Raw genomic sequence first — 21,492 nt, 5'->3', positions numbered from 1 at the left:
AATTGCCATACTCCTGTCATTTAAAAGTTAGAATAATAAAAAAAGTATCTTTTATTGCCCTTCAAAACTCACCCCGAGGTTAATGAACAGAACAGTGAATATTCTTTCAGATTTTTTTCTTAGATTTTATAGATATAGACATCTATACTCAAAACATTTTTTTTTTTAAAGATAAAAAATCATGCTGTACTTTCTGGTTTGTGGTTGAGGCATTTTTTAACACATTAAGTACCATGCGAGTTGTATTTAATTTATGCTAGTTTTGAGCCTGGGGCCTCGTGAAGCATGTGTAACTCACATGTCTCTTTACCATGAGCTGCATGAACTATTCTCAAGATGTATATAACTCATGCATGGAAAACAATAAAAAATAACAGATTTTTCATTAAATTAGAAAGGATTGTTTTGTTTTTGAAGTTTTTATTCTATTTTTGTAATAAAACCCTGGGCCCCAAGGGAAAAAAATTTTTTTTTCTAGTGTGGCAGTCAGTGTGTTAACGGTAAAGTTTTAAACATCCTGCTTATCTAGATTTAAGTGTCTGGATATGCTGCTGTGGGGTTTTGTGGTTTGTTTTCTCAAACCCAGGCAGTTTGCCAAACCTCAGCAAACAATGAACACAAACCTGTCTGTTACCCTGTTGTCACTTCTGATCTTTGTCAATATGTATTAAACATTTCACATAATTATAATCATTAAATTCATACTATGTTGTCCTCTGCATTCAGTTAACTCACATCAAATACTATTCCTCTTTTGTTTTTTCCTTAGCCATTCCTCTTGTGTTGGTATTTGGGTTCCCAAGTTTTCACTATAAATTATGGTACTTTGTATTGCTTTATTCTTATATCTTGTATCATTGACTAAAATCCTGTTGTTGAGTTATATTACAGAGAGATACATTGATACAGGAAGGCTTGAATGATGTAGTGCAATGTAGAGGGAGACAGTGAAGGTGAACTAGGAAGTGTTTATAGAGTCAGTGAGGACATCTTGTCTGTTTAATCTGTGATGTGGAAATAACACCTCCTCTCTTGCAGTTTGTGATTAGTCTTCATTTGTTTCTCTTAACTATAAATACATAAAGGGCTTCCTAAATTTTTGTTTTTTACTCCCCCATCCACCAGCTTTCTAAATTTTCAGAACTCACTATGTATCTGGCACTTTATAGGTATTAGCAATGAGGAGCTATAGCAATAATGACAGCAGTAAGGAAAACAGAGCCCCTGCCCTCAAGGAACATGCATCAGTTTAATGCAGAAGTCTCGGAACTTGTTTGATTGTATACTATGAGTGTGGGCCCATAAATATAAATGTTTATAAATATTGTGTGCTATTCTCACTCCATGTATTAAATGTTAGTAAAACTTAATTTTTTATTCTATATAAAAAAGATAAATATAATAATGTATATAGAGACTATTGATAAGCATTTCTGTTGTTGACCATTTAATACAAAGACCACAATAACAATTTCTCTTGTAAACTAGCTATTACAGATTGAATCTCCTTTGTCTATATTCTTTATTAACATAGCTCCAGGTGCTCCTTCAGCTCCAAGAAGAGGGCGTGGGGGTCATCGAGGTGGCAGGGGAAGATTTGGTATTCGGCGAGATGGTCCAATGAAATTTGAGAAAGACTTTGACTTTGAAAGTGCGAATGCACAATTTAACAAGGAGGAGATAGACAGAGAGTTTCATAATAAACTTAAATTAAAAGGTAAGCTTGATTTTTCTACTCAGAAAATAATTTCTTATTTGATCTGTGAATTATGGGTATTTTTCAAATTGCTTATTTAATTTTATTTAGTACAAGTCTTGACCTTTATAGTATGTGCTTGATTTTCCTTAGAAGATAAACTTGAGAAACAAGAGAAGCCCGTAAATGGAGAAGATAAAGGAGACTCGGGAGTCGACACCCAGAACAGTGAAGGAAATGCTGACGAAGAGGATCCGCTTGGACCTAATTGCTACTATGACAAAACCAAATCCTTCTTTGATAACATTTCTTGTGATGATAATAGGTACAGTCTTTTAAGCTATTCTTTTGCTTTTATGATATTGAAGTATAAAATTGTTTCATATAAATTCACAAGATTAATGCTTAAGAATATCTGATGACCACAACTGATTTTATTTTCCTAAAAGAAAATTTTATATTCTAAAGTTTTAAATTATATTATTCCTTCAAAAGAAGAAATAACCATATACTTTTGTTTAGAGATGTATTCACATTTGAATATTAGTAATTAAAACAGAAGCATTCATGTACAGTATAGCTAAGACCATTTCCTTTACCCCTCTACATTGTAGTTCAAGTGAAGCCAGGGCCAGCGTGCTAATATTGCTTTGAAGTTTGATGATACAGTATAACTCTGCCACATTGTAGTAAATGTGGGTCCAGAAAATTGGCAGATTATTGTGAGGTTAAAGAACCCAGTGTAACAAGCTGAGTTCTAGAGGTTCTGCTGCCCTATCCAAATTGTCTTTGTCCCGGCTGCAGTTTGGTGCCACCTGGTGGCAGTTGTTTGCTTCAGTTTAAACATGGGGATGAGTCTGAGTCCTGTGGTTATCTAGGCTGGATGACAGCAGCAACAATTCACACACCTGTTGGGTTCATTGGCATTGGATCCAGAGAATGGGCCAGTAGCATACCTGGTGACCCAGGGGTCCACCTTCCGTGTCCTAGCTTCCCCAGACAAGTTTCCCTGTCTCGCTTTGCCCTCTTTTCCACTGGGGCTAAGTGAAAGGTGGAGTCAGTTACCAGTCTCATTATATCTGAATTTCCATTGTATTGGGCTGTTATCATGTTTCTTTGTTTTATCAGCTGTATTTGCAAGAAACTAATAGAAATATATTGAACTCGTGTGCCATGGCCATCTTGTGATAACTTAGATAAGATGCTTATTTTTAATTGATCTTTAGGGATTACCTACCTATTTGGCAATAGTGCTATATACTTTTGCCAAGAAATGTTCTTTTAAACCTGACATGCTGAAGATCATTTGCTTTTATAATAGAGAACGAAGACCAACTTGGGCTGAAGAAAGAAGATTAAATGCTGAAACATTTGGAATCCCACTTCGTCCAAACCGTGGCCGTGGTGGGTACAGAGGCAGAGGAGGTCTTGGTTTCCGTGGTGGCAGAGGGCGTGGCAGTGGCAGAGGTGGTACCTTCACCACCCCTCGAGGATTTCGTGGTGGATTCAGAGGAGGTCGAGGGGGCAGGGAGTTTGCAGATTTTGAATACAGGGTAAGTATTATATACTTTGGGGTGGGGTTGGTGTGCTGTTTTATGAGACTCAAAACATTTTTACTTTATTTTCAGTGACAAATCTATTGATCTGTCAGCAAATGAGGAAGATGGAGACTCCTGTCTAAAATGTCACTGTCCTAATATTAATATTTCTATACAGAGTATTTAAAGGGAGGTTTTTGGCTTTAGGTAATTGTTGTTCAGCTACAGTTGATGATTTTGATAATCTCATCTCTGTTGAAGACAATCCCCTGACCTCCGCCCAGGACAGTTTTTGTTGACCCATCTCTTGTAGCACAAAGGACATTCCTGTCTCTCCCAACCACTGGCCTGAGGCAGAGATGTAGCTTTTAGAAAAAGAGTGAGTGAGGTTTTAAAGAGACAAAAAACATTTTTGTCTTTTTTTTTTTTTTAAGGTCAGTTCCTCTGTAATATAAGTGCACAGAATATATATACTTTACTTCGTGATAGTTTTTCAGATACATGAAAAAATGACTGTCATGTTTTCTGTGTATGACTGGACTGTTCTTTCCCTTTCTCTGAATGCTCATTAACAAACCTTTGTTAGTACCCGCTGTGTGCATACTACATGCACTTAGTAATACAAACTTTTGTTGAACCCATGTCACGTTGTTCAGTCATTTTGAACCTTTTATTAAAACTCCTATCACATATGTTGCAGAATTCAGACTGCATTTTAGCAGTTATCTGCATGAGTTTTTGTTGACACTGTGTATCCTTGACAGATAGTCCAACCTCTACTTGGATGGTTTCAAGAAATCATAGACTCAAAGGACCCTCAGGCATTGCTCTGATGATTAGAAGGGTCTAATGTTACATTGTACTGCCTGCTCTTCTTACTGTGTGAGGGTCCCACTTGATACATTCAGCCCCATTTCTCACTACCCTTTTAACTTGTCTGATTTAAGCAAGTTGACTTATGGTCATCCTATATACACACTGTGCTGGATTCTGACTCTATCCTCATTTTACCAAATATACAGAATTCTCCATGTATGCCAGACACTATGCAGGACATTGGTGGTGACAAACAAATGCAGTCCCGGCCTTTTTGGTGTTCACATTCCAATGGGGAGACAGACATAGCTAAAAGTCAGGTGCCCCCTTTCACTTACCCTTCACAGTCTTGCCCAAGGTTTGCTCTTCTTCCTACACTGATTTCCTCTTTTCTGACCTCCTGTGGTATCTGCTTTGTTTGGCACACATTTTAACTATGTGTTCCTGTTTCATGTATTTTGGTTTTTTTCCTGCATCACCAGCTAGATGAGAACCTCTTGGCATTAGTGAATATGTATTCTACTTTTCTTTATCCAAAACACCTAACTCAACATGAAGCCATAGTGAGCTTGAAATAATTGCTTATCATGTTGATTAGGAATTTGCTGCTTCAGCCTTCAGAGAGGCCACGGGTCCATCAGCCTGGCTAGCCCTTGATTGTCCATTCCAGATTGAATGACCCTTTCATCTGCCCCTAGAGTCCTGACCTCTGCACCCTACACCTTCTGAATCCTATCTCCTGGCACCTTTAAAGGTTGGAAATAATGGGTGATCACTGTTACATGAAGGCAGTTTACCTTTGAGAATTAAACTCCTTCCTGAAATAACATCTAATACTTCATCCTATAGAAGGATGTCAGTGACATTCTCAGCAGCCTTCATGAAATGAGTTAGGCTTTGTTCTTTGTGCTATATTGGCTTGAATCGTTGAAGTTTTGGGGTGAGCTTAAGCAAACTTGATTGTTTAATGAAAACAAGGGTAAAGATAGGATTGTAGATTTTCAGAATCCATACAAGAATCAGCCAAACTAGAACCTCTCTCTTACCCTATACCCATTAGTTACTACCCATTATATAATATATACCCAATAGATAAGCAACCCAAGAGGTTAATTTTCTTGATTTAGGTACAAACTAATAAAGCCAAAACTTACTCTCCGTGACTTCTGGCCTGATGTTCATTAAGATTAATGTTAGAGGCCGGGCGCGGTGGCTCACACCTGTAATCCTAGCCCTCTGGGAGGCCGAGGCGGGTGGATCACTCAAGGTCAAGAGTTCGAGACCAGCCTGAGCGAGACCTCGTCTCTACTAAAAATAGAAATAAAAAAATAATCTGGACAACTAAAAATATATATAGAAAAAAAAAATTAGCCGGGCATGGTGGCACATGCCTGTAGTCCCAGCTACTAGGGAGGCTGAGGCAGGAGGATCACTTAAGCCCAGGAGTTTGAGGTTGCTGTGAGCTAGGCTGACGCCACGGCACTCACTCTAGCCTGGGCAACAAAGTGAGACTCTGTCTCAAAAAAAAAAAAAAAAGATTAATGTTAGAAACATTATGGTAAGTTTGGTTCTGTGGTACTTTTCCCTTCCCTTTTTTTAGAGGGAGAGATCAGGACTGGGATAATGAGAGTGTAGCCAGCTCTATTTTATATACTATGGTGAGCACCAGGAAGAGTGTAGGAGCTGGCTACACTCTCTTACGTGGGTGACACAGGTTGCCTTGCATTGGGATCTCTGTTTCTTCTGGGAGGGTCCAGAGACAATGAGGTGTCTGAAATGATTGTGCGGGATACTCAGTATGACACTATCTCCCCACTTCCCCCTTTTATTTCTCCTCTCTCTTTCCCCGCCTCCCTTTATTTTCTCTATCTCTCTTTTTTTTTTTTTTTACCTTTCAGAAAACCACAGCTTTTGGACCCTAAAAGGTCTGGATTGATCGTACTGCTTTCTGAAAGGTAAAAAAAAAAAAAAGTAAATAAATTGGGAGATGTGAAGGTTGGCTTTGGTGGGCATGGGGTTCATCTTTTAGCTTATTTCTTTCTGTATCAACTTACACCATGCCTATGTACTTCAATTTAACAACACTGTACAGATGATTGGGTGCTGTATACACATGAAGTTCTAAGTCTCACATAGGGAATGTCTGTTTCTAACAGTTGGGTGAGAATCAGCAGTAAAAATCAGGTGTATGGTAGCATCTGGCCCAAAGGAAGATAAAAGCCCCCTGCCTCTGCCACTGTGCATGGGTCTTCGGTTTAGGATTAGTCTCTCACTGGGAAGCTTCTGGAGTTTTTTATTGCTTTCTCACTGGTTACCTTTCAGAATTTGCCCAGTCAGCTTACTGTTTTTTAGAACTTATTTCAGATTTAAAAATTATCCATTTAAAATGTATTTCTAAATCATTACTTTCTCTTGGCATGAAATCTTGGAGAGAAATGTTATTGTACTGTCTGGGCATTTTATTTCTTAGTAAAGACATTGAAGACTTAAGGATTTTATGAAGCTTGTTTCACAGTGTGTTGTTAATTGTACTTGATGAGTTTGACTACTGAATTGAAGGTTTAATTAAGTTCTATCTCTGTTTTTGAAAGTTATTAGGAGGGCCTCCAAAGATAATGGGATACACCTGTATCTTAGAGTGGCCTTGTTGCCAGGACCAGGCCCGTAACACCACTGCTTTACCCTCTGCCGACTGGAAAATGCAGTAAACAAATACTGACCTCCTACTAGGGGTAGAAATTATAAAAAGTATTACTTGGAAATCAGTGAAACATATTTTTATGTGAAAGTAAAAGAAGGGTATATTTAAAGGTAATTTAAAATAAACTTAAGCAAAGTGAAAAATAGTTATTAATAAATCAATAATTTGGAACACAAGCTAATTTTTTTTTCCTTTTTAGAAAGACAACAAAGTTGCTGCATAGTCTACAGACAAGTCTTTGAAAATAGGTGAATTTCTAGCTCTTCGTGGTCCTGAAATTGGCTTCAGTCTTTGCAAAGAATGAAGAAGTGGATTCGCTGTGTATCTTTCACCAGCACTGGGTTCTGTTCGTTTGTTTTTCTGCTTAATTTCAAAGATAAAATGCAGTTACTTTTGGGGGGAGGAACGCTCATCTTTAAAAATGAGCATTAAATATGTTTGGAATAGCAAAAGGTTAAGTAATTTCTTTTGTATAGTTAAACTAAAGCAGTACTTAATGGGACTTACGAGTATTTTTTCATCACTGAAAGGATTTTTTTTATCACTAAATTGTATTTGGCAATTACTGCAAGTTGCCTGCAGATAGGGCCGTGATACTGTGTTTTGAGCCACAGAAGGTTGTGTGTGCGCGCGCGTGTGTGTTTCTATATCTTCTTTCTTTTTGGAAATCCTGTAATATGAGGTAGCTTATTTCGTCAATTAATTAGGGTGCTGGATGGTAGAGAATTTTGTCAGTCAACTATGTACACACAGTAAATACTGTTTCTTAGGCAAAGGTAACTTTTTTATATAGTTGTAAAATTCCATTATATTCCATTGCCAAAGAAACATTAAGAACTTTGTATAGCTGTATAAAAAGCAACTAATTTTTTAAAGAATAAACATTTTAAAGTCGGCAAACATACTGTGTCCTTGCAGAAGTTGATGTGCTGAGGAACAGAGTTATGGGTGGGTCTTTTTTCCTTTGCTTTCCAGGCTTAAAATATTTTTTTTTTTTTAATGTTTGGAACATAAATGAAGATTTGATACATTCTTCCATTATCTAAAAAGGATAAATTATTCATGCTTATTGTAAGAACTTCATTTTGTAGCAGGTGGCTTACCACAGGATTTGTCCAAATAATAAATATTTTCAGTATACGAATGTAAATAATCATAGATAAGAGTGTAATTAGTTGTATTTTCAAATAAGTAACCCGCCTCCCCTTTTTTAGTACATTAAAACTAGGCATCAATTAACTGTTCTTCCTATTATGCCTGGAATTTTGTCACAATACCTTGATTCATTCCGTCATATTTCAAGAGGATTCAGTGTTTGAAATTATTTTGGCAACCTGTAACACATAACACTGGGCCTGTGACCCTCAGTGACTCAGTATAGAGTTCATTGGTAATTATAAATTACTAGTAAATGTTTTTGATATTTTCAGCTATAGTGGAAAAAATCTGGCCACTCTTTTGTTTTTATGAAGGCCATGGAATAAAGAGATCCAAAGATTAAATATTTTTATCTATTTTGATTTTTGTTAACTTTCTCCTTAAAACATTAAGTAATGATAAAGATGTGGAAAACTGCACTGTAGGAGAATTGGAATATTTAAAGGTGGTTGATATTTTTAATTTTAATTTTATATCTTTTGTATAGCTCTACAAGGAAATGTTTTGTAATTTGGTTTCATTATTAAGATCCAGTACTTGGCAGCCATAGTTTAGCCAATATTGTTTAGTACTGTTTGCTTGCATGTTAACAACAAAACGTTTTGGAGGACCCACAAATCATGATACTGAACACATTTTTGAGGCATTCTGAGCATCAAAGCAAGTGCCATGGCAATACTTGTGCAGACTGCTTGAGATGTCCCAGGCTGATTTCAAGAAGAAAAACTGTAAATACTAGTTCTACAGGCTCTGAAGTATGAGTTCATGCGTTCTCCCAGCCCTATGGGTCACTGGCTGGGGCGTTTGGTGCCCCAATAACTGGCAGCATGGCATACCTGCAGTGCACCTTACAATATTAAAGCAAGGTTTTTATTCTAAAACAGAATAAAACTGTTCAATAAAAAATGTTTGTCAAAGTTCTTTCTCTTTAAACAATAATGTTCTCTTCTAGTAGAAACATAACAAGGCCAGGTGCAGTGCCTCCAGCCTGTAGTCCCAGCTGCTCGGGAGGCTGAGGTGGGAGGATCACCTGAGGCCAGGAGTCCAAGACCAGCCTTGGCAATAGAGCAAGACCTCCTCTCTAAAAAAAAAGAAAGAAAGAAACATAACAGGCATCTTTAAAATAGAAGAGTGGAATTACAGTAATGTTTGTATTCCCTGTAATAAGTATAAATAAATTACTCTTTCTAAGACTTACATATTGTTGTAGATGCTTAGGGAAAGCTAAAAGCCCTTTTCTTCCCCTCCTGAGTCTAGAACACTCCTGAATTAAGATCTGTGACATTAGGAGTCTAAGGCAACAAGGCACAGGCCAAGCTGGAAACTTCATGCCAGTATGTACCCCCTGTGGGCAGACAGATGGAGAAGATGCAAAACTTGTCTGATAGACCATTTCTCTCTCCAATAGTAGGACTTAATGTTGAGACTTAGGGAGAGGTCAGGAATGTTAATCCAACTCAATAGCTCTCAATCGGGGTTGAACTGACATCCTGAGAGTACGGCCCTGCATCACTTAATGATGGGGACACATTCTGAGAAATGCACTGTTAAGCAATTTCATCATTGTATGAACTAACCAAAGAGTGTACTTACCCAGACCTACATGGGCTAGCCTCCTACACACCTAGGCTTCAGACCTATACAGCATGTTACTGTATTGAATATTGTAGACAATTGTAACACAATGGGATTTGTGTATTTAAATATATCTAAACACAGAAAAGGTACAGTAAAAATAGGGTATTATAGGCCAGCTGCAGTGGCTCACGCCTACAAACCCAGCACTTTGGGAGGCTGAGGCTGGAGGATACCTTGAGGCCAGGAGTTGAAGACCAGTCTGGGCAACACAGCAAGACCCCGCCTCTACAAAAAATAAAAGGTTAGCTAGATGCGGTGGCTCGTGCTTATAGTTCCAGCCACTTGAGAGGCTGAAGTGGGAGGATCACTTGAGCCCAGGAGTTCAAAGTTGCAGTTAGCTATGATCATGCCACTGTACTCCAGCCTGGGTGATAGAGTGAAACCCTATTTTTTAAAAAAAATAATAGGGCATGATTGGCTGGGCACGGTGGCTCACGCCTGTAGTCCCAGCTACTTGGGAGCCTGAGGCAGGAGGATTGCTTGAGCCCAGGAGTTTTGAGGTTGCTGTGAGCTGACTCCACAGCACCTCTAGCCTGGGGGACAGAGCAAGACTCTTCTCCAAAAAAATAAGGCATAATACGGGAAGACCACTGAATATGCGGTCCAGTCCTTCATTGACTGAAATGTTATGTGGCATGTGGCTGCTATATTTAGGAATGTAAGGAGATGTGTTTTGTCATAATTTATAACAAGGGATGACCACTGGCACTTAAGAGTAAGGAACAGAGATGGCAAATGTGCTACACCAAGCTGAGTAATGCCACATGAATAATCCAGTCCAAAGTGCAGCATGCCCCTTCCACGTTGAAAAATACCGGCTAAAGACCTTTCACATGGAACAACAATGAGTGGGGGGTTGTTTTTTCCTCCTGACTTTTAAAAATGTTTACTGCTTAAGAAATTGTTGTTACATGGGATATGAAAAGTCAGGGGACATTAGTTCTAGTAGCACTCTCAACATTTTGGAAACCTGTTAGCACATAGCAGTTACCACTTCATCATGTTCTCCGTCAGTGGTTCACAAATCTCTGACAGAATCTACTGAGGAGCATTTTTTTTAAAGTACGGATTCTCAGCCAGGCATGGTGGTTCACACCTATAATCCCGGCACTTTGGGAGGCTGAGGCAGGAGAACTGTTTGAGGCCATGAGTTCAAGAGCAGCCGGAGCAACATAGCAAGACTCCGTCTCTACAAAAAATTTAAAAAATTAGCCGAGTGTGGTTGCTTACTACTGCAGTCCCAGCTACTCAGGAGGCTGAGGCAAGAGGATCACTTGAGCCCAGGAGTTTGAGGTTACAGTGAGCTATGATTGTGCCACTGTGTTCTAGTCTGAGTAACAGAGCAGGACCTTAGCTCTAAAAAAACGAATAGTAAAATAAAGTACAGGTTCCCATGCCCCACCCAGAGGATGTGATTCTGAAATTCTCTAGCAGGGCCTGGGTCTTAGTCCCCAGGTAGTTCTGATCAGCCAAGGTTTGGAAAAACAGTCACACGGCATCACAGCTGGCTTTTCTCCTCCAGCCTCCTGCTTTGAGGGCCTTGGTAAAATTTCCACAGTAGGATTGTCTTACTGTTTTCCCCATCTTTCCAAATGTAGGGCATGAAGAGATGGAAGGGGGGCATTCTTGTAGGACAGGATCTGGGGGGAATGGGGAGGTTGAGACTCAGGTTTTCTCCAGAGTTTGGCTGTTTTGAGTACTGAGACTTAGGAGTTAGCTTAGAGGAAATGGGTATATGTTGTTTGTGTCTCTTAATTTTCCATGGCTATTGTCACCTGTCTCTTAGTTATCTGCCTGTGAAGAAACTGCTACTTCTGCAGCGTCCCTGTGTTCATAGCGTAGGCTGAGAAACAACCTCTGCTTTTCCTGAGAAAGGTTATTTAGGTTTGATAACTGACTTTTCAGCTCTAGTCACGTCAGGATTCGACATGTTACAGGATCCCCTTGCCCTGTTAGTTGAGAAATTAAGTTGGTTTAAATTGTGAAGCTGGGGAGCATATCATGGTATAAGATAATCAAGGTGAATGGTCTCTTCCGCAGGAGCCCAGATGTCACCCATTTGCTTGGTTTACTTATTGTGGCTGTGTATTTAGATGATGAGAAGTACTAGTACAATTGGAATCAAATTTAAGGAAATGAAGTACCATTAATCTCTGAATCTGAAGATGCCAAATGGGGACTTGCTCAGCAGGTGGCCTTGGCGTCCCAAGATGGAGAAACAGACAACCTGGAAGAGGTGTCCTCTGAGTAGAAACTGGTCAAGGACGGGGAGTGGGGGAGAAAGTTTTGAGCAGCAGAGGCCTCGAGCGTGTGCACTGGGAAGCTGAGGTCCAGGGCCCAGGCAGTGCTCTGTGGGGTCAGTCCCAGCCTGCTGAGGAGTGATGCAAAGGTTCTCATCCTGTTTATCAGAGCCAGTGTTAATAAACGGAGGCTTGTGGTGTGAGACATTTATAAATCTGGCTCCAAGAGCACAAGGTAGAAGTATGAATCTAATGTGGTTTCTGCCCTCAGTGATGGTGCAGAGCTGTGGGCCAGTGCTGTGGGTATCCTTTAAATTCCAGCTCAGCTCATAGTTAATGAACTTGGCTGCCTGATAAAAATATTTTCGGGTTGAGCTCATAAACATATCAAAATAGACCTGGATTTAATTCCAGTTCATAATGAATGTTGATTTGAAGGAAATGCCTTCAATGTACTGATGCCCATGTTGTGGTTTATAAGGAAACAAAGCAGCTCTGTGAGACCAAAGCATACTCCAGTTCAATAATAAGGCTTTCTTAGAAAGAATGACTCATAGTCACTCGGAGTTACAGTCGCACAGAAACAACTGTGAGCTGCCAACAAGGAACGCATGGCCCAGGTCTTGCCTTTCCCCCCGGCCTTGACGAGCAGTCTGGGTGTGAAAGAATGCCAGTCTCGAGGGGGTGGGAGAAGCCTGGGCCCAGACTGGAGTGAATTCCAGTGAATGGCTGACGGTCATTTCAGCACAGAGGACTGGAACATGTTTACTAGGTGTCTGGAGTATGCCTCTGTAATCCTGGTACTCACCTAATCCAGATAATCCTCGGCTGCCAGCCTCACACAGGATTGTTGATGAGAATGCAAAATCCCAGCATTGCAATTCAGGATTTTGTTTGTGCTGGAAGCATTTTGGAAATTTTTTCTTTAGGGTTTAGTTGGGTAATGGTTTTTCCCTGGCTGCCCAGTATGTAATAGCATTTCTTCATCTCCAAGTGAGTAGGTGGAGCATTGTAGGCTATAGTTTTATAAAATGGAATTAAGTATAGATTTTTTCCACCATAAAAGTAATATATGTGAAAAGAAAGCAGACAGTATAGAAGATAGTTAAAAAAGGAAAGAGAAAAAAAATCTGCAATCCCAACACCCCAGTCTAACCGTGCTAACACTGTTTGGGTAGACACTGCCTGGCACTGTTCTGCGCAGGCAGGTGCTCTTCAGCAGAGGTGGATTCATACTATAGGTACTACTGTGAAACAGGCTTTTTAAATTTAGTGTATTGCATTTTATTTCAAAGTCTAATATGCATATAGAGAAGTACACATAATTACCTATGTAACGAGCACACAGATTAGGAATCAGAATATTAACAGTGCCCCCAGGAACTCCCCACAGCTCCCTTCCAGTAGCCCCCACCCCCTCAAGGCTAACTATTATCCTGACTTCTAACAGCACAGGTTGCTTTTGAATGTTTTTTTTTTCTTTCTATAAATGGAATTATGCTACACTTGGCTTCTCTGCTCAGCGTCATGTTTGTGGGATTCATCTATATTGCTGCATTTGGCTGGGGACTGTTCGTTTTTGTTGCAGTATAATATTCCATTGTGTTACTAGACCACAGTTTATTCATTCTACTGTTGATGCCTCATTTGGGTGGTTTCTAGCTTTTGGCTATTAAATAATGCTGGCACTTTTTTCCTTCATAAGAGAAGCCAAAACTAGAGTGGGTGAGAGGAGTGCTGACTGGGACCTCTTGGGGACTTGCAGTGCAGCGAACAATCATGCCCATCCGAGGCGCTGCCACACACGAGTGTGCTACTGCACGTGATTGGTTACTAAGTGTACGGGACCATCAAACCTTGATGTGAGGTAGATACATAGTAGAGCAGATCCAGGGTTGATCCCCTGTGTGCCTGGCCTTTTTCCCCTAAGGACACTGCTCCCCTCGTTCCCCGTACCCTGGGTGCCAGTGGAATGTTTCTTGCCCTGCAAATCTATGTGCAGGACGTGGGTGTGGTCTCCTTGCTTCCTTCCCTTCCGGTAAAAACTCTACTCTGCGGAGGCTCACGTAATCCTCTCTTCTCCTAATTGTCATTTATTGACCTGATTGCCACCCCTCATCGTGAAGAATCTGATCCCTGGCTTCCTCATCTCAGCCCTTCGGTCCTCCAGAATGACTTCACCTGCTGTGTGACTTACCCACCTGTGTTGGCAGTCCCCAGGATAATAATCGTACTTATGGCTATAATACATGACATTGACAAGATACAAAGCAAAACCAGCAAAGGGAAAAGACACACGGGCAAAGTCTGAAGGAAACCAGGTTCAGACTTTCAACGGGGACTAGGAAAATGGACCATCACAGGATGTGTTCAATTCCCCTAGCAACGAGCTTTAACAACATGGTGGAACGTTGTCTACCAGGGAGGCTCAAGACTCAGTCAGTGCCTATGGATTTTACTGGGGGCTGATTATGTAGACTCCCTCTGCGTGGCACATGCCAAAATTCTAAACCACCAGAAAGAAAGCACAAGCAAATCACACTGTACAAATGGTTTTGGTACAGTGAGCCACTCTTACCAGTCCCAGAAATGGTGGGAACCCTCCTGAAACCTAAGTTGCCGAATGTCAAGCACAAGCCAAACTTGTAAGCAGGCCTTCTGAAGGGTAGCAGTCAAACCTGCTGTGTTACCTCTTCTGCACACTGTCTCACACCCTAGTTTCTGTTACTTGTCCGGTGACCTTTTCATCTCCCACCTAAAGCTGTGGACACACCTGGACCTTGTCCCTCAACCTCAACTGCAACACCTGTGAATCACAGATTTGAATGCCACATACTTTGATCTTCCAGCTGGCTTGCTCGGCAATGACTTAACCCACTCCCTTGCTTAGTCACGGTCTGTAGGCTGGCGTAGAACTCCAGGTCCAGGATCTTTCTCCTTCGCCTGGATTCATTAGTTCCCTCCTTTTGCTTTCCCCACCACCATCTCCAACCAGCCCAGACTCCATAACTCACCATTTATCTTGCAATACCCTAAGCTCCCTTACCTCTCTTTTGAGCTTCTTGTGCTCTTGCATAGAGAAACTGCAACCCTGAAATCATGTACTCATCTACATTGTCAATATCTTCAGCCCGGGGGCTGAGTACTACTCTATACTGGACCCTCAACATGGCCAATAAAACTTTCTGTAATCATCAGTCGGCAAGTGGTCTTGCCACCCATCTATTTCAAAGAGAACTAGAGAGGTCAGGGGACACCGCTTCAGGTGCTTACCATACTCTCTGAACCAGTCTCATCTGCATCCGGCATTTTCTGGTGGCCCTGTGAAAAAAGGAGGCCCAGCATGGTGGCTCATGCCTATAATCCCAGAGCTTTGGGAGGCAGAAAGATCACTTGAGGCCAGGAGTTCGAGACCAGCCTAGCAACAGAATGAGGCCCTGTTTCCAGAGAAAAAAAATTTTTTTTTTTTTTTTTGAGACAGAGTCCCACTCTGTTGCCCGGGCTAGAGTGCTCTGGCATCAGCCTAGCTCACAGCAACCTCAAACTTCTGGGCTCAAGCAATCCTCCTGCCTCAGCCTCCCGAGTAGCTGGGACTACAGGCACATGCCACCATGCCCAGCTGATTTCTTCTATATATTTTCAGTTGTCTGGCTAATTTCTTTCTATTTTTAGTAGAGACGGGGTCTTGCTCTTGCTCAGGCTGGTCTTGAACTCCTGAGCTCAAACGATCCGCCCGCCTTGGCCTCCCAGAGTGCTAGGATTATAGGCATGAGCCACCGCACCCGGCCCCTACAAAAATTTTTTAAAAATGAGTTGTGTGTGGTGACATATGAGTCCCGGCTACTCAGGAGGCTGAGGCAGGAGGATCACTTGAGCCCAGGAGTTTGAGGCTGCAGTGAGCTAGGATCATGCCACTGCACTCTAGCATGGGCAACAGAGCAAGACCTCATCTCAAAAAGGAGAAAAGACCACCTATCGAAGAACTGAAGAACAATTTTTCTTGTGCTCTGGGTCCCTAACTACCACTATTTCCACTTACATTTTTTATTTACATCTTTCTGTGCCTATATCTTCAGTTTCTTTTTTTTTATTCACCTTGTTCTTATTTCAGATAAAATTCAACTTTCTTGATATGATATCCTTTCCATTAGTATTTAATTATTATGCTAGCATATTATGTTGTATATGTAATTAATTGCACTTATACTAATGTATAATTATAATAGTTATGTGGTATATCATGCTATAAACTCCTTTTTCTTTTTCTTTTTTTTTTTGAGACAGTCTCACTCTGTTGCCTGGGCAGGTGCCATGGTGTCAGCCTCACTCACAGCAACCTCAAACTCCTAGGCTCCTAGGCTCAAGTGATCCTCCTGCCTCAGCCTCCCAGGTAGTTGAGACTATAGCTTTGTGCTACTGTGTCCAGCTCATTTTTCTTATTTTTTGTAGAGATGGGATCTCACAATAGTCCCGGCTGGCCTCCCAAAGTGCTGGGATTACAGGCATGAGCTGCTGCGCCTGGCTCAAACTCTTTTTTAAGGAAATTACCCTTGGATCACACACCTACCAGCTCCTGGTCAGCTTCATTGTCAGGATTCCTGATTTTCACTTCTTAAGTCACTTGACCTACTCCATTAAAACAGTTCTTGCTAATGTCACCAATCATCTCCAGTGGGCCTTTTACAATTTTCCTTTTGCTGGCGTTATAGAATTCTATACTGTTAGAATATAGAATACTATACTCTATATTCTGAAAATACTGTTGTCTTCCTGGCAGGCACAGTCACCTGATTTCCCTGCTACTCTCTCTAGCTGCTGCTCCTCAGACTACTTACCTCATTTTCTCCAATACCCATCTTGAAATAATAGTGTTCAGAGCTCTAGTTTAGCTTTTTTCTTTTGGACGTTGTCTGGCATCAATCCCAATGGCCTGAACTCTGTGGAACGATTCCTAAATTCACATACTAGCTAGATCTGATTTCCGAGGCTAGATCTGATTTCTTGACACTTGTACTGGAAGATCTTATAGTGGCCTCAAGTTTAATGTTCCTAAAACGAAAGTGATGCCTTCCCTCTGCTCTCCTGCCAGTGTGCAGCTGCACCATCTACCGACCCGAGTACCCCAGAAACCTGGAATCGCATTTGACACCCTCCCTTTCCTTCATTTCTTACTAGCATCACACCCTTTACCAAATTCTATGTATTCTACTTCCTAAATACAATACCTCTTTTTTATTTGAAAAAAATTACTTGGTTAAGAGCTGTGTGTTTCCCTTTGAGTCCCACAAAAGGGCTTGTAATGAAAACACAGACATCCTAACAGTTTTACTCCTTTCTACCCGGAGTCTTCTGGTTTTTAGTTTCACTGTTTACTTCTGTTCACTGATTTTTCTATGGAAAGGGGGAAACCATTTATTCAACCAATATCTATTGAGCTCCTACTGTGGAACAGGTATGGTGGCTGTTTTGTTTTTTTGTAAGAATTGAGGTCTCAGGCCAGGCGCGATGGCTCACGCCTGTAATCCCAGCACTCTGGGAGGCCAAGGCAGGAGGATTGCTCGAGGTCAGGAGTTCGAGACCAGCCTGAGCAAGAGCAAGACCTTATCTCTACTAAAACTAGAAAGAAAGTAGTTGGACAGCTAAAAAATATATATAGAAAAAATTAGCCAGGCATGGTGGCGCATGCCTGTAGTCCCAACTACTCGGGAGGCTGAGGCAAAAGGATCACTTGAGCCCAGGAGTTTGAGGTTGCTGTGAGCTAGGCTGACGCCACGGCACTCACTCTAGCCTGGGCAACAGAGTGAGACTCTGTCTCAAAAAAAAAAAAAAAAAAAAAGAATTGAGGTCTCACTCTTGTTGCCCAGGCTGGACCTGAACCCCTGAGCTTAAGTGATCCTCCCACCTCAGCCTCCCAGGTAGCTGGGACTAGACACACACCACCATGCCTGGCTGGAACAGGCATCAGTTCTAATTGCAGGGGAAGCAGCAGTGAACCAACAAACCCAGCTCTCACTGGGGCTTACATTTTGCTGGGAGGAGACTGAATGAGTGAAATATGCCGTATGCTGAAAAAGACACTGTGGACAGAAAGCCAGGAACAGGGCAAGAAAGGGTGTAGGGGCAGCAGGGGAGGGTTGCTGCTTCCAATTTTAAATAGGTTAGAGACGCTGACATTTAAGAAATGACCTTAAGAAGGTGATTGGATATTCAAGCACAGAAATTACAGCTGCAAAGACCCTGAAGCGAAGTGAAGCTAGCGTGGCGTGGCGGAGGAGGGAGGGGAGGGGAGTGTGGATGGAACATGAGGTTAGAAGAAATGGCAGCGGGCAGGGAGCCAGCCGTGGAGTCCACTGTGATGACTGGCGTTTATTCTGAGATGGGAAGGGATGGGAGGGTTTTGAGCAGAATGACAATCTGACTCAAATTTGAAAAGAATCTCTGGCTGCTGTGTTGAGAATGAACTCTTAATAGCAGGGCAAGAAAGCAGGGAGCCCAGGCAGGAGGCCGGTGCAGAAAACCCGGGGCGGCAGTTCCCCCTGCCCCCTGGCAGCTGGGCCACGCGGCCTGGACTGCCAACACCGGATCTGTTCTGCAAAGGCCTTTGTGGGAGAGGCCCGTGGCCTGGGGGCCATGTGGTGTCCTCAGCATACCGAGGCTTTAATGTAGGCTTTCATACAGTTCAAAAAGAAGTAATTTAATAGGATTTACAGTCAGAATTCTCCCTTCTCCTCACTGTCCCTCTGACTTAGTTACGTGAAGCTAGGTTGTTTCCAATTTTTGCTAATACGATCCTGCAATAAAGAACCTTTGAGAATCATTCACAAATAGATGAGTTTATCTATAAGATAAATTCCATGAACTCTAGACACAGCTCTGTAATTTTAATAAATACATGTTGTGTTGCCCTCAATAGAGACTGTAGCAATTTACACTTCAAACTGTAGTTTTTTAGCGTGCCTGTTACCTCATATGGTCACCAATACGGTGTTACCAAACTTCTGAAAATCTTTGCCAATATGATAGATGAAAAATGGTATCTCAGTACCCCATGCGTTTGTCTCTGAGTAAGGTTGAATGTTTTTTCATGTTTAAGTTATTAGTATTAATATTTCCTTCCTTTTTTGTTCTTTTTTGTTTTTTTTGAGACAGCGTGTCACGCTGTCACCCAGGCTGCAGCGTAGTGACACCACCGTAGCTCACTCCTGGGCTCAAGTGATCGAACCTCTCACCTCAGCCTCCCAAAGTAGCTGGGATTACAGGTACATGCCACCACACCCAGCTAATTTTTTTTTATTTTTTGTAGAGATGGAGTCTCACTCTTGCTCAGGCTGGTCTTGAACTCCTGGCGTCAAGCAATCCTCCCACATCAGCCTCCCAGAGTGCTAGGATTACAGGCATGAGCCATCGCGCCCAGCCCAGATAATTTCTTTAATGCCATCCTCCCTATTCTTTTGCTAGAATTCCTTCTTACTCAGGTAAAGAGGTTGATTCAGTCCTTTATGTCTCTTAGTTCTTTTCCCAGTATTTTCTTCCTTATCCTATTATTTATCTTGGTCTCTTTCCTGCAGTACACTTTATTAAAATATCTGAGGATTCTTGGTTGTCTATCATTAGAAGGAGGCACAAAAGTTACTCTGGAGCTGTATGTGTGACCAGGATTTGTCAACTTGCAGTGTTTGCTTTAAGGTATTCTTGAGATCTCTGAATTCCAGAGGCCTTTGTTTTAGTACCAGTATCTCCAGATCCCACAGATATCTACAGAGAGGAATCCTCCTTTTACTTGTTTGTTTTTCGTAGGAATATTATATTACCTGATTTTAACTCATTCTGACTGCAGCAGTGAGGAACAGGATTCTTGTGCAGATCCTAGATTAGTTTTCCTGTTTTCAAGCCCCCTTCTTACTCCTGCATCTGTGGTACCTGCCAGCTCCGAGGCGGAAGCCTTTCACGGGTCCAGGCGAGTGGTTCCTCCTGAACATCGGCAGCCCCTGAGCATGGTCCACACAGCAGCACCCTGTGCTCTGCCCTCGGTCACCACACTTCCAACTGCTTGTCAGTCTAGAAAGTTGTTGAAAAATACCCCGCAGGTTCCTCCCTGCCCAGTTCTCTTTATAAATGTCATGTTATTCATTTATTGATATTTTAATATAGTCTTAAAGGAAAAGAAGGTAAATGTTGGCTTGGTTTACCATCTTGAACCAGAAAATCTGTCTGCCTCTACCCTAGTTCAAAAGCACCTTCAACTCTTTTCTGTTTTGTTTTTTATTTTATTTTAGTTTACTTTTATTTGAGACAGAGTCTCATTCTGTTGCCCAGGCTAGAGTGCCGTGGTGTCAGCCTCGCTCACGGCAACCTCGAACTCCTGGGTTCGAGTGATCCTCCTGCCTCAGCCTCCCGGGTAGCTGGGACTACAGCCATATGCCACTGTGCCTGGCTAATTTTTTCTATATATATATTTAGTTGTCCATATAATTTCTTTCTATTTTTTTTTTTTTTAGTAGAGACGGGGTCTCGCTCTTGCTCAGGCTGGTCTCGAACTCCTGACCTCGAGCGATCCACCCGCCTCGGCCTCCCAGAGTGCGAGGATTACAGGCGTGAGCCACCGCGCCCGGCTGCACCTTCAACTCTTGCCCGGACTACAACAATAACCTCCTCACTGGTCATTCTCCATCCACACTGCATTCCTCCACTTCATTTTCTATGCAGTGGCCAACATGAACTTCGGGGAACCCACCTCTGATTGTCAAATTGTATCACATGTCTTAGAGAAGGCATCTATTAATAATATGAAGGCCTCAACAACTTGTGCGCTCCTGGAAATCATATCACCACAATTGTGGTCTGATACAAATGCGATCGCGGAGTCAACAGACCCATGCCACAGAGGCCAGCCCCTGAGCAAAGACTTCTCTCCCCAAGGTCTCAGGACTTATGTAGGCCTCTGAGTCACAGATCTAAAAATAGGTGACAGGGCTGTAAGCTTGCAACAGGCTGCACACCTCTGTTCTGTGGCTAGCCAGTGGCCAGCAGCAGGGAGTCCCAATATCCAGCACAGCGACTGCTTGTCCTTCTGAGGGCCTTCTTGACAGACACGCAAGCCCAGGCCAGCCCACACTTACTACAACCGCTTCCTCAATGTGTCCCTGAATTAGAGGCCTCTCTGAGTTTGGTTTCCAGACTATCAATGGGCTTACTCTGCAGCTTTCATCAACCCCGGCCACAACTTGTGCTTAAAACATATCTAGTGTCTGGCCCAGGCTGGTCGTGAACTCCTGGCCTCAAGCGATCTTCACACCTCAGCCTCCCAAAGTGATAAGATCAGATGTGAGTCACCACTGCACCTGGCCCCAGCTTCTACTTTGTTTAAATCTGGAAACCGTGGAGTCTTCAGACCTCCACTGAGCTGAGACAGGCCACGGTCCTGGTGTCTGTCTCTAAAACAGTCAGAAGGAGCTGCTTTTCCTTTTCCCAGGAGTGGAAAGGAGCTGTCAGACATGCTCACTGTCGCCTTATCTCCACTTCAGCTTGACCTGTTCTCACCTAAGTTATGGAGGCAGGGAAATTTAGAACCAAGTATTAGTGAGCACCAGTAATGTCTGTTACGGCCACCTACCAGAAAAGGATAGCCTGCTACAGATAACCTGGCAATGATGAGCCCACAGGGACTGCTGGTGGAAGGCTGACAATACCCTAGCAATCGCTAGC

General features: G+C 42.1%; 1 protein-coding gene and 1 long non-coding RNA gene across 3 annotated transcripts in view; one reads left to right on the top strand and one right to left on the bottom strand.

The window, feature by feature from the left end:
- LSM14A (LSM14A mRNA processing body assembly factor) overlaps positions 1-7,651 on the top strand; it is a 44,799-nt gene extending 37,148 nt beyond the window's left edge. Inside the window, exons 7-10 of one of the 2 annotated variants that reach the window (XM_045533065.1) lie at positions 1,535-1,717; positions 1,850-2,021; positions 3,018-3,249; positions 6,951-7,651. In XM_045533065.1, the coding sequence (XP_045389021.1) occupies positions 1,535-1,717; positions 1,850-2,021; positions 3,018-3,249; positions 6,951-6,974 (611 nt within the window). In that variant the 3' untranslated portion in view covers positions 6,975-7,651. Of the gene's footprint in view, positions 1-1,534; positions 1,718-1,849; positions 2,022-3,017; positions 3,250-5,948; positions 6,006-6,950 lie in introns of those variants that run through there. The other variant, XM_045533066.1, reaches the window with a different exon arrangement.
- Positions 7,652-8,979: 1,328 nt separating this feature from the next.
- Positions 8,980-19,850, bottom strand: LOC123624851. Its single transcript, XR_006730234.1, has 3 exons — positions 19,708-19,850; positions 15,061-15,108; positions 8,980-8,990 (listed from the first exon to the last, which is right to left on the bottom strand). It is a non-coding gene; the product is annotated as an uncharacterized LOC123624851 (long non-coding RNA).
- Positions 19,851-21,492: the final 1,642 nt, after the last annotated feature.

Source organism: Lemur catta, chromosome 19 (genome assembly GCF_020740605.2).
Source record: "Lemur catta isolate mLemCat1 chromosome 19, mLemCat1.pri, whole genome shotgun sequence".
NCBI lineage: Eukaryota > Metazoa > Chordata > Mammalia > Primates > Lemuridae > Lemur > Lemur catta.
This window is presented reverse-complemented; position numbering and strand designations above follow the sequence as displayed.